The sequence below is a fragment of the Dreissena polymorpha genome, chromosome 5 (assembly GCF_020536995.1).
Source record: "Dreissena polymorpha isolate Duluth1 chromosome 5, UMN_Dpol_1.0, whole genome shotgun sequence".
Classification (NCBI taxonomy): domain Eukaryota; kingdom Metazoa; phylum Mollusca; class Bivalvia; order Myida; family Dreissenidae; genus Dreissena; species Dreissena polymorpha.
Genome location: NC_068359.1, coordinates 42,987,399 through 43,001,654, shown reverse-complemented (window position 1 = coordinate 43,001,654; position 14,256 = coordinate 42,987,399). Strand labels below are relative to the sequence as shown.

Sequence of the window (14,256 nt, the reverse complement as noted above, 5' to 3'; positions counted from 1 at the left end):
AGAAGGGTTCAGATTGTACAATTAATGAGTTTGTTAGTTTCATTGTATTTTCCTTTGTTTATTTGTATTTGTCACAATGTTCAATACAGTAACAGCAGGATATCAAGGATTTAAGAGGGGAAACTATTGTTTGTTGAGTATAAATTGTTCAGCAGATATAACAGTTTCACTCTAAACCATTGATATACATGTTGTGTCAATGTGGCTTCAGTCTAACCTTGCCATTGACTATGTGGTCTAGCCATTGAAACTGTGACAGCAGCAGGTGAGGAACATTCACCTTCTGACCTTGCTCTAAAATGGTGCTGCTGCAAGAACAAAACATTAATGACAAATCACTTCCACCTAAGCTAATTAAATAAACAGACTTCCAAAAACACATTCATCATGTAATTACAGGTCAAAATGGGATTTCAAAACAGGGGAACCGCATTGATTATAATTTGAAATTCTGTGACGTTTTTCACACTTTATCTCTGTTTTCCAGTGTTTAAATTTTGCAAAGGAAAAAATCTAGAGAGAAAAGCATGGTGCTGCACCCTCCTCTCTAGACTTCTAAATTTAAAAGTTTGAAAATCTGTTCAAATTACATTCATTAAAACAAAACTTCAATTGCAAATGAAAAGATAGTACTAAATTTTCTTATGAATTCATTTTGATTAAGAAATAATTGGCTTTGGCCACATATTAGACAATGTCACTGGACTGGACAGGCTTTCCACCAACACCTATTGAGAGACACTCTATAACTTCTGTGATCCTTGATCTTTCCCTAATTCAGCTGTTACCACTCAAACTTACTCTTTCTCTCCAGTAAATTCTGGTAATTTTTCACACAGGACCCGCATTAAAGAAGTCTGAAATTTAACACACAAATAACAGTTTGATCAATAATGTATTAAACAAGTCAATTAATAATAAATCACTTAAGTAGATGTACAGATTGTGTTTTCATTACAGCAACATAATTCCATAATACTTTTCGTAGGAATACAAGATAGACCTTTTAAAACAAGACTATTGCCAAGCAATATATGTCCCCTACCTGCTCCACCATTGTAAGAATTTTATTTTATTTTTTTATTTGTTGTCATAGCAACCAGAATTTTTGATGTAGGAACAAAATGAAATGACGTGCACAGACGCACAAAGCGCAAACCATAAGTCCCCTCCGGTGAAACCAGTAGGGGACAATAATATATACAGTCCAAACCCAATGGCTCAAACTCGCTAAGCTCAAATTTTAAAGTTTGCTCAAAGTATCCTGAAAGCAACTTTTCATCGCTATCTATTCATATAAATTTATGTTGTTTGGCTCCTATTTGCGAGTGTCGAATTATCAGATGGCTTGTACTGCTTTCTCATTCACTGTCACAATTGTCACACTTTCTTTTGTTTGTTTGGCTCGAACTCACTTTGAGTCCCATAAAGCTGTTAATCGATAAGAAGAGCTTGATAAGTGTCTCGCTTTAATTGATGTCACAGCTGTTGCAAACATATTATCATCTCAATCCTTGTTTGATTTTGTGAATCCAAACAAAAGGGGAAGATACTGCCTCATCCTCAGATAGGGCCAGTGCTCCAGCCAGCTTTTCAAAATAGAGGGGAGCTTCCCCAAAAAGGGCACATTTCACGCGTAATTTTGGAAAATAGGGCATTTGGTTATAAATATACTTAAGTATATACTTTGGTTATACTATATACTTATTAATCGTAAACACTAGTGCATTGGATGACTTCACCAATTGTATGCTGTTCCTCATTTTGTGTAATGAAATTACAATAAATATATTACTATCTACATTGGCGCTAAGGAAAACAACTTAATAGCCAATTTCCTAACCGCTATGGGCTAGCATCCGACTACACGCATTAGAGATATGTAGATATTATATTTCTTTCCGGTGTGTGTGTGGGGGGGGGGGGGGAATTTTGTTGTTTTTTTATCACCGATCATAATTGAACTGCATGTTAATCTTTCAGGTTCCAGTTTCAGCATTAGTGGCCTTTTAGAAGAAAATGAAATGAAGAAAACATTAAATAACTTCAGGGGTTTCACTGGGTCAGAAAAACGTTGTGACTGTCACTACTTAAATTTGTTGCTTTAAATAACTTTGAGCCAATGTTTGTCCACAATAAAAATATTAATTCAAACAAAAACCTATATTGACAAATTTAAAGTCTAAACAATGATCAATGTCACTATTAAGTAGCATCCAGTCTGGAGATTAAAATGAAACATTGTTATTGTTAATAATAGGATATATTTATTTCACAACTCGTTATTTCAACTAATGTCAACAACGTTGACAGTTTCGTTAGGTCGCGAAAATATATGACAATATCAACATTACATTTTACTTGCAGAGTGATAAATCCTCCTTCCAAACAAGTTCATTATTTGTTATATTAACAACTATCTGCCCCTATTCATGTTAAAATTCATCATGATTGGGGACGGACAGTGTTTTAAAGTTCAGAAATAAAATCCAAACACAAATATGTTTTTCATGCGGTAATTTCGGACTAAAAATTAGGGATTATATGTACCTGTAAATGTGCTTCATAAACACAAGCTGACCTAATCAACTTTTGCAATATGATATACATCAAACAAATATGTAACTATTTGTTAATATTTATTAATACAAAGCTTAAGTAAATATTTTAATGTAATTAAAACATAAACAAAAAGTTGTACGGAGTTAATGCAATATGGATACTCATCAACTAGAGATGCAAATCTGTTGCAGACTAATTTAACACCTTATGTTAGAAATCATTTGGCTTGAATTTCGGATCGCTCAAACTTTTTTTTTGGTTCCTGTGCGTTCAAACCATCGGGTTTCTACTGTATTTTAATCGTTTTGAGCATTGCAACATAATTCTACTTAATATTACATATTTTAGTAACAATACAAATATGAATATACAAAATATTTCTTTACCTGAATGAGATCCACCCCAAGTAAAATCTTCACTGCACTTCCTTGTAAGCAAGCTCTAGCACTAAAACATGAAAGTAAATTTTTTTCTCTTTAAATGTCAGCCCTCTCATTGAAGGACCTGCAAGCTTCTACTCATGAAAAACATTTACTGATATCATCTTTACTTTGGTTCCTACCTTTTATGCCAGGCCCTTGGATCCGTACCCCTCAATTTACCTCACTGCTGGGTTGGAAAGTGGCCATGAAAGAAAATGCTGTGTGGGGCTCAAACCTTTTACCTCCTACTCCATTAATAAACACGATTACCACTAGGCCATGGAGACTTGACAAAATACATTCTATTGACAACTGTATCATTGAGCAATTATACACAGGGGTAGACACTGCTAATTCTAAATAACCTTTTGCGGTCGAAACATATACATCCGATATTCCCATATAACCACAAATTCCATTATAAAAATAATTCTCACCGCTAAGCCTATGTTCAAATTTGAGAAAGAAGTGACTTCTTCCTCAGATGACATTAAGAAGAAGAGAGGTGACTTAAAAGAAAAGTAGTTTCTGTTCAGTTAGAAATACATGCCAAAATATTCTGAACTATTACAGGTTTAAATTATTAAGTATTTCATGCTGGATAATAATTGGCACACTTTTCAGCATTTATTTAAATAATAGCAAATAATAGCAATAAGACTACTTTAACTACCTTTGACACTCAGAATCAGTCACACTGGGCAACAAGCTCTTATGGAACCTGGAAGAAAGTAAAGACTGTCACGCTCTTCTCTAGCGCACATCAAAACAACAGAAACTATGGTTACAATTGAGCCTCATTCTGCGAATACTGGGCTTAATCCATTGGCGTAAAGTGTCCTTTTTTGCCACTACTGGATTATCGTTAAACAAGAGCTGTCTCCATCGGAAGACATATGCCCCCAAAAAAAGCTTTTCAGAAACCTAAACGCAGATTTCAAAACCTAAACGCGGACCCTAAGTTCAAGTTCAAGGTCAAAGGGTCAAAATTTGTGTGCGTATGAGCATTTTTCGAAACCTTAACGCAAAAGTGCGACGGACAGACAGACGGACGGAAAGACGGATGGACAGTGCGACTGCTATATGCCACCCTACCGGGGGCATAAAAAAGTTAAGTTTTGATAAAGGACAAGAACAATCCAACATGCACAACTTCGTAACATAAGGAAAAAAACTCAATTTTTCGATGATTCAAGGACCGTAACTCATGAGTGTCTTAGTCAATTTGGCTGATTATCAAACTTGACCTAGATCTTATGACCTTACACATTTTCATGAAGTGTGGCGGAGATTCTATGACATTTGCTCGAGTAATTGAGCAGAAACGAGAAAAAACGCAATTTTTGGATGATTCAAGGTCCGTACGTCAGGAGTGTCCGGGTCAATTTGGCTGATTATCAAACTTGACCTAGATGTTATTGCCTAACTCATTTTTATGAAGTGTGGCGAAGATCCTATGACATTTGCTCGAGTTATTGAGCAGAAACGAGAAAAAAAACAATTTTACGATCATTCAAGGGCCATAACTCAGGAGTTTCTGGGTCAAATTGGCTGATTATCGAACTTGACCTAGATGTTATTGCCTTACACATTTTCGTTAAGTTTGGTGAAGATCTGATGAAAATTGCTCGAGTTATTGAGCGGAAACGAGAAAAAACACAATTTTTCAATGATTCAAAGGCCTTACTCAGGAGTTTTTGGGTCAATTTGGCCGATTATCGAACTTGACCTAGATGTTATTGCCTTACACATTTTCATGAAGTGTGGCAAAGATCCTATGACATTTGCTTGAGTTATTGAGCGGAAACTAATCCGGATGGACTGACTGACTGACTGACTGACTGACTGACTGACTGACTGACTGACTGACTGACTGACTGACTGACTGACTGACTGACTGACTGACTGACTGACGAATAGTGCTGCAACAATACGCCAAAAACCGTATTGCAATATATTGTCAGTTCAAAAACCCGTATTGCAATATATCGCAATATATTGCTAACTTGTACCAGAATTATAACTCACAGCTAATCACCAAAACCAACTTAATTACATGAACATAACCTTTGTATTGTTTGTTAAGGTTCTAGTTATATCCAAATGACAATTCTAGCCTTTTGTACAAAATGCTTTACAAACACAGTCAACTCTTTTATTGGTATGACATGCAAAAGCAGATCTTGCTGACTACCATGTAACAACGCTACTCCGTATAATAGACTTTTTAGAATGCTATTTTTACGTAACAATTTATTTTTATTAAACACTGATTTGTTTTGTTTACCTTGATAACATTATATCGGATGGCTTTTCTGGACGAATTGTGGATGAATTTATGTAGAATTTTCATACCGGTATGATTAAAATCCAGGGTTTTTTATCTGATTTTGGGGAAAGGGCCTGGCCTTTTTTGAGGGGAAAAAAATCACACAAAATGCCGGATTTTGGGGGAAAAAATCACGCGAAACGCCGGATTTTGGGGAAAATAAGGAGTCTTAAATAATCAACTCAACATATTTTGCTGTTTTTAAAACAAAATCAAGGCAACAGATAATTTAATTATGCAATATGTTATATTTTCTACACTGGATCAGGTTAACTTATGTATTTAAAGTTTAAAAAAAAAACAACATTTTTTTTTTTTTTTAGGGGAAAAAAATGAAGTCTGGGGGAAAATTTACCTGCTGAGGGGAAAAAAAATCTGAGGGGAAAGGGCCGATTTTCGGCGGGTCCCAAAGAAGGAAAAAAAGCACTGATATCGTATCACAATACAATATGCAGATTGCACATTGCGATATATACCAATATACAGGTATATTGTTGCAGCACTACTGACGGACAGTGCGATTTTAATATGACCCCTGAACCTATGTTCTGGGGGCATAAAAAAGACATCCTTTCAACAAAACAAACTAGAGCTTTGTCACGACGTGATGAATACCCCACATGCCGCATTGACACAGAATATTTTGCATGTTGTCATCACAAAAAACAGCGGACACCATGTTCAATTTTTAAAACACACTAAGTGACCCGGTGACCTGGTTTTTGACCCTGCATGGCCCATGTTTGAACTTGACCTACACATCATCTAGATACAACTGACCAAGTGTGGTGAAGATCTGATGAATCTACTTGAATTACAGAGCAGACACCATGCTGAATGTGTAAAACGTACTAAGTGACCCCATGACCTAGTTTTTGACCCGGCATGACCCATATTCGAACATGACCTAGACACCATCTAGAAACAACTTCTGACCAAGTTTGGTGAAGATCTGATGAAAACTACTTGAATTAGAGAGCGGCCACCATGCTCAACGTTTAAAACGCACTAAGTGACCCCGTGACCTAGTTTTTGACCTGCCATAACCCATGTTCGAACTTGGCCTAGACATCATCTAGATACAACTTCTGACCAAGTTTGGTGAAGCTCTGATGAAAACTACTTGAATTAGAGAACGGACAACATGCTGAATGTTCAAAACGCACTAAGTGACCCAGTGACCTAGCTTTTAACCCGGCAAGGCCCATGTTCAAACTTGGCCTAGACATCATGTAGATACAACTTCTGACCAAGTTTGGTGAAGATCAGATGAAAACTACTTGAATTAGACAGCGGACAAGCTCACTCCTATATACCCCCCTAAACTTTGTTTAGTGGGGGTATAAATACATAAAAGCTATAAGTGTTGTCCCTGATTAGCCTGTGCATCTATAGAAGTGTAAAATTTAATCAAACAAGGGCAGTTTGTAAAATATGCATTCCCACCATATGGGCTGTCAGTTGTAGTGGCAGCCATTGTGTTAATACGTTTTTGTCACTGTGACCTTGACCTTTGACCTAGTGACTGAAAATCAATAGTGGTCATCTGCCAGTCATGATCAATGTACCTATGAAGTTTTATGATCCTAGGCCTAATTATTCTTGAGTTATCATCAGGAAACCATTTTACTGTTTTGAGTCACTGTGACCTTGACCTTTGACCTAGTGACCTGAAAATTGATAGCGGTCACCTGCCAGTCATTATCAATGTACCTATGAAGTTTCATAATCCTAGGTGTAAGCATTCTTGAGTTATCATCCGGAAACCATTTTACTATTTCGAGTCACTGTGACCTTGACCTTTGACCTAGTGACCTGAAAATCAATAGGGGTCATCTGCCAGTCATGATCAATGTACCTATGAAGTTTTATGATCCTAGGCCTAAGCATTCTTGAGTAATCATCCGGAAACCATTTTACTATTTCGAGTCACTGTGGCCTTGACCTTTGACTTAGTGACCTAAAAATCAATAGGGGTCATCTGCCAGTCATGATCAATGTACCTATGAAGTTTCATGATCCTAGGCCTAAGCGTTCTTGAGTTATCATCTGGAAACCATCTGGTGGACGGACAGACCGACCGACAGACCGACCAACCGACATGTGCAAAACAATATACCCCTTCTTCTTCGAAGGGGGGCATAAATATCTACTGGTCCAGCACAAATTTAAGGGCCAAATAGCCAAAAGGATTGCTCAAATTTCATCCACAGAATTTCCTCATTATGACAGGGTTGTTTTTTTGTGGCCCAGAGGCGATGATAAATTTGTAATGAAATATCAATAAGAACATTGAATATACATTTTAATTAAAAGTGAGATAAAGATAAACATGCATAAACTGAACTTAAAAGAATGTTAAGTTTGTTTTTACAAAATGAAATGACTTGACATGACTTCACTGTATCTGGTACTACACAAATGTTGTCAGGACTACTCACCTAGCTGCATTTTCTATGTATTCTTCAAATCCTTCAGCAAATTTTTCCACAACCTGGAAAACAGAAGCTCTAAAATAAAGCACTTTAATAAAGGCTGTTTAGACGATTGGTGGTGACATTAAATACAAGTACAATTTAAATGACAACTGATGTAAATTAATGAATTCATAGAACTGACATTTGCACGTACAAGTCAAATGACAATATACTTAAATTGAGTTGTTTTTTTACAACAACTAAGGACAAATATGTCGCATAAACAATGTAATTTTCGAGCAGTCTTTCCTATACATCTATAAACAAATATAAAAGTAGAACCTACATCAGCTCCTCCCTTGCTTTTCAACTCTTTAGTGAGATTCTTCTGAACCATAGCCTGGTCAGCACCTGTATAAGTGCAAACTCTTAACCCTTTGCATGCTGGGAAATTTGTCATCTGCTAAAATGTCGTTTGCTGAATTTCTAAAATTAGCATTTTCTTCATTTTTTTTCAAAGAATACTATCAGAATAGCAAACAGTTTGGATCCTGATGAGACGCCACATTCTGTGGCGTCTCATCTGGATCCAAACTGTTTGCAAAGGCCTTCAAAATTCGGTTCCAGCGATGAAAGGGTTAAAATCATGTCAATACTTAGGATTGTGTTTCTTAACCCTTTACCACTTAGATGGGTATTTTGACGTATTTGTAGTCCCCTTAAAAGTGAAATTGAATTAAAGACCTTTCTTACTAGATTCAAGTTTTAAAGGCTTCATTTCTAGCGCTAAGATACTGATGAGCAGCAAACAGCATAAAACCTGAACAGAAAGCGAGTTACTTGCAGGCTGTTCTGGTTAAATGCTGTTTGCACATAGCCATTTTCACTTTGCCTCTGAGAGGGAAAGGGTTGTTCTAGCATGATACTCCAGGGCCATCAATCTATTAAATCTGCCGTCGAAATTCGGCGGCAGTCCCCCACCTGAAAAGTATACTTTTTTCCCTTTTTGGGGGAAAAATTCCCCCTAAAAAAATAAAAATATTTATTTTATTTTATTTTATTTTTTTTTAATAGAAAGATGTGTCTCATGATTATTATATCTCAATTCTATTTCAATTTAATCTTTGAAAACATACTAAATTATGAAAAATGCAATGAATATAGTGCAAACATGTACAAATGTAATAATGTAATACTAAATTATGAAAAATTCAATGAATATAGTGCAAACATGTACAAATGTAATAATGAGAGAGTAAGTAAAAAAAAAAAAAAAAGGGAAACGCCGCGAAAATTCCCCCTCCTAAGGGCTGCGGACCCCTTCCCCCAAAGTAGTGTGAAAGACTTTAGTACGACATCTTCTTGAGACGTGAAATGATTTGTGTATGTTCTGTGATAATTTCTGGCCAAAGTGTGAGGTAATGTCAGCCCTTTCACCAGTTTTAATCATCTACTCTTTGCATTAGATCATTGATGTTCCAAGGCAGTGACAGCAGCATAAATTGAAATATTACCTGAGGCTTACTGAAATTTCTATCCTGATATTGTTTCTGGAGCATATTATTTCGATATAATGAACCTGAGCAAACCAAAGTAAAACTAGAGGAACAAAGGCTCTAGACTGCCTAGCTGAGACTTGAAGAAAATTAAGTATTCTGAGCCACAAACTTGTGCAAATGTCCAGAACCATTTTCAAACCTCAGCTGAGATGTCATTAAAACAAATGATCTGAACAAGTTCTATTTTGATTGCACAAAAAATGTTGCTTCTAAAGTGTTCATAATAGTTAATTTTGCAATATAAGGCAAATTGCCACGTCCCCTGTCAGCCATGTTTTTCAACAGGCCAGAACACTTTGAAACTACAGAACTGAATCACAAACGTTCTTAGCAAATTGTATGAAGATTTGGCTAAACCTGTCCTCTCTGGAGTGTTCATATGCTTTTCCTTTTATTACCTAGGGACCCATTGTTTTACCCCACAAGACCCAGTTTTACCTTGTCCTTGATGTAATTGGTACAAATCTTCTAACCAAGTTTCATGAATATTGTGCAAAAAATGTGGCCTCTATAGAAAGTTTAGTGTAAATGTTTAAGAGAGATGTTGTTGGAAAAATGACAGATACAAGGCCATCACAAAAGCTCACTATCAGCAAATTGTTTTCAGGTGAGCAAATTAAGATCTCATTTAAAAACAACAAAATGGCAAAGATGGCCTACATGAGTTTTAGGTACCATAATGCCTTGATAGAATTTTGAGCTAGTTTAAAGGTAAGTCCCGAAAATAAATACTCCTGTATATTTTGATCTCCTTTAAACACATGAGAGAATGAGACATGTAGAACTTTTATTGCAATGACGCGTACTGACCTAGCACATTATATTTGTGTCCATTCTTCAAATGTAGACCAGCACTGCGACATGACAGGTAGAACAGACTGGAACTCTTGTAGTCATCGGAGTCATCATCCAAACTTTTATTCTTCTTAGGCTGTGGAGCTAAAAAAAACAAGAGCACCGCATAACAGGTGCCAATGCTCGGCTGCGGGTGCAGTTTTGAATAAATGAAAGCTTATCAGATTATTTTTTTTGAGGTCACAATGACCTTGACCTTTGACCTTGTGACCCAAAAATGAGTGTGGCATGTAGAACTCATCAAGGTGCATCTACATATGAAGTTTCAAAGTTGTAGGTGGAATCACTTTGATTTTAGAGCCAATGTAAAGGTTTTAGAACAGCGGACTGCGTAAACCGGACACTGGCTATGACAATACCTCGGGTTTTCTCCGAAAACAGCCGAGCTAAAAATGACCTGCTAGTTTAGGGACTCCGTGACCAGTTTTCAACAGAACATTAAATGACTTGAAATCAAAGAACAAACTAAGAGCTAGATGATACAGTATTATTGTATAGATGAATTCACAGAATATAACATACAGTTTTAAAGCCACACACCTTGAAATAAAATACATGGCATAGTACATTGAAGTATAAATAAGAAACATATTTTATCTATGCCAATTAGAATATATCTTGTGGTTACAAGGTAAAAATCCATCTTTTTGCGCTTTAAAACTTGAAAATAATCGTGTTTGTCGAAATGGACGTATACATCTACAAATCCTACTTTCGGTTTAAAAAGCGTTACCGTTTGAACAATAATAAATTACTTGCTAACTAGGCTATAGATTTAATTTTATCTATGCCAATAAGAATATATCTGGTGGTTACAAAGTAGAAATCCGTCTTTTTTGCGCTTTAAAACTTAAAAATATTCGCGTTTGTCGAAATTGACGCATATGTATAGAAATCCTACTTTCGGTTTTAAAATTGATTTTTTTTATAAATTACTTGCTTATAGATTTAATGACAATTTTGCACACTTTCAAATTGCATCTATATATTTTAATTAACATGTATTTCATTTCAAGGTGTGTGGCTTTAATCAATAATATTCTGCATTGATGAAGGATAATTTCAAGAATGAGCTTGGAACTATAAGTTTAGTATTACAGGGATGGAAATTAATGGTTGCCTGTGAGCCCGGGGCCAGTACATTTTGGCCTAGGCAACTCAAATTCAAAAGTTAGTAGTCCGGCTGGGCAACTTGCTTTTTAAGCTTGAAACAATTCAGTGGTTTTTGTTTTGTTTTTTGTTCTGTTTTTTTTTGTGTGCAAAATTTTATTTTTTCCCTAGAATATTACATACATATGAAGACAATACAGTACATACATACAAAGCTTTTCAGATAGTATTGTACAGCTACTTGATGGGTACATACATATTACTGGCATACATTCAACATACATTCATATACAAATCTAGTTGTGTTATACTAGAAGTAGTTTACAACAGCAAAAAACACACACAACAACACAAACAAGCTTGTAACATACAACATTACTTAATGTTGATTATATGTATGTATATTATTTATAATAAAAAGTATTGCACATTAAAAAATTTATTTGTAAGTGCTGAATTGTATTATATAAGAATATTGATTATGCAGAGTTTAGTACAAAACTTGCAGGATAAATATTTTTATATTATCAGTTATTTAACTATTTGTAATGCCGTTATATGAGATGTCAGTAAATATTTTAACAAGGGACCAGATTCTTAATTCTTCTTCTGATTTAATAGTATTTTTGTAAATTTCAAAAGCGTGCTTCATACTATTTACGAGTCCATACTTTGAAGGGATTCTGTTTTTTCTCTGACAATGAAAAATATATCGTTTAAACTCTAGGCATACTATGTTTAAATCGTTCATTTTTGGATTAATAATTCCAAGGACTATATTCTGACATGTAATATGAATAGGTATGCTTGGTCTACTTTTACGAATAATCTCAGCAACAAATTTAATAATTTCTTGGGTAAATGGACAGTACCAGAACAAGTGCATTATATTTTCAACTTCAGTGTTACAAAAAGAACATAGATTATTTGCTACAATTTTCATTTTGAACATAAGGGATTTTGTCCCCAATATTCTGTGGACTATTCTGCATTGGAGCCATCTGACATATACTTCCTTAGTTAGATTGAATACGAGTGGATGTACTTTTTTTCATTCAATATTAAAAAAATTCTGTGTTCCATTTTGTATGACAAGATGGAATCTCATTGTTTTGAATTAATATTTTATAAATTTGTTTCTCTTCTTTTGGACTGGTTATTATTTTTTTAATGTAAGTGTGTAATATAGGTCCTTGAGTTTTTTTGTTAAAATGTTGCAGGTCTTCTTTGTCAATATATTTCTTTATTGTATTTTTTAATCATTGGTACAGCAGGAAATTTACATTTGTTCCAACCTGTGTATCCAAAGATTCTTTGGAAATAAAGTTTCTTTCTACCATAATATCTCTTACAAATCGGATGCCTCTTTCATATAGACATTTAATATAGATATAGCTTTTGTTTATTGTAAAATTATGATTATAAAATAGAGGCATATCCAGAATAACATCACTATCTATTATCGGCAGCTTTTCAACGTACAATATATAGTTTTTCAAAACATCGAGCCAAAATTTATTTTTCAGGTGTAGACATATTTTTTCGGCATACATTTTACCAGTGTTGAATATTGTCTTAAAATCTATTAACGATTTTGCCAATGAATAGCAATTTCCTTCGCCTGACATTATTCTCTTAATCCATGTTATTTTTATGTATTTTTCAAAGGAACATATATCAACCATATGAGGTCGCCTTGGTGTAATGGATATGGTGTCCGCCTAGCGACCGGGAGGTCACGGGTTCGATCCCCACCGTGGGAGCGTTCTTTAGATCTCCCCCAAAGACACCAAGTACTGGTTCTAGGCCCAGGAAACGGACTCGAGAGCGTTTATATAAGCCTTAGGCTTTCGATGCAATCGAGCTAAAATAAATAGGTTTAAACTAACTAACCATATTTAACCCACCTTCGTTATACTCATTAACAATTACTGTTTTTTAATTTTGCTTGGCCCTGCCCAAATGTTATCATAAAAGTGCTGTTCTATTGTTTTCATGGTGTCTTTGCTTGGTGATGGCATTGATACAAATAAATGAGTAAGTAAAGGTAGAAACAATGATTTGACAATGGTTATCTTTCCTAGAGGAGTAATATTTCTGTGATTCCAATGAGTTATTGAACTTTTAATACTTTCTATTTTATTATCAAATTTTTTCATGATCATGTTGTCTAAATTAATATCAAACATTATTCCAAGAACTTTAAAAGTAGTAGCTCCCCATGTAAGTTTTTATTTAGTTTTTATTGATCTGGTACTATATTTCATAGAACCTATCCAAATTAAATTAGTTTTTTCGTAGTTTATGTTAAGTCCAGAGAATTTTAAAATTCATGAAGCATGTCTAGTGTACAATTAAGAGATGATTCTGATCCGTCTAGAAATAAAGATGTAATATCAGCAAATTGAGATATTTTATATTCTATGTCATTTATAGTTATACCTTTTATTTTTTTGTTATCTCTTATTTTAATGGCAAGAATTTCTGCACAGATAATAAAAATGTAAGCACTGATACAGTACACTCCACGCGTTTTCCCCAAAAAATGCGCTCCCTTCGCGGGGTTTTTTCTGCTAGCGAGTGTTCACGCGGCGTTAAGAGAGCGAGGTGAACTCGATAAAACGCTCGGCGTTACGCCGCGTTCGCTAATTCCCGCGGCGTGTATTACTTTAGCCTAGTCGGTAAATGCAGACAATTTCCGTTCTTATCAGTGACCGCCGCGCAACGCCGCATTAGCAGTGTGCTACTGGGCACGCCAAAAAATAAAAACATTGTTATAATAAATTGTTTAAATACTGTAGTACATGTATAAAAAAGATAATTGTATAGAAAATTAATACGTATAAAAATTATGTCTTTTAATTCACAGGTACGTCTACAATATGAATGAATATAAGACATTTGACAAATTAATATTTAAATCATAACACATATAAGACAAAAATAAATGTTCCGTAAAATTTCCAAATGAATATAATAATTAGTAATCCGAAACACACTAC

At 34.9% G+C, this 14,256-nt stretch overlaps 1 protein-coding gene across 3 annotated transcripts in view; it reads right to left on the bottom strand.

Moving 5' to 3' along the window:
- The window catches only part of LOC127880818 (Fanconi anemia group D2 protein-like), a 100,468-nt gene that overhangs the window by 75,416 nt on the left and 10,796 nt on the right, over positions 1 to 14,256 (bottom strand). For all 3 annotated transcript variants that reach the window (XM_052428265.1, XM_052428266.1, XM_052428264.1), the window contains exons 3-9: positions 10,100 to 10,228; positions 8,077 to 8,141; positions 7,755 to 7,807; positions 3,658 to 3,705; positions 2,949 to 3,009; positions 802 to 857; positions 218 to 308 (exon numbers count right to left, since the gene is read on the bottom strand). In XM_052428265.1, coding sequence (XP_052284225.1) covers positions 218 to 308; positions 802 to 857; positions 2,949 to 3,009; positions 3,658 to 3,705; positions 7,755 to 7,807; positions 8,077 to 8,141; positions 10,100 to 10,228 — 503 coding nt within the window. The remainder of the gene's footprint in view (positions 1 to 217; positions 309 to 801; positions 858 to 2,948; positions 3,010 to 3,657; positions 3,706 to 7,754; positions 7,808 to 8,076; positions 8,142 to 10,099; positions 10,229 to 14,256) is intronic.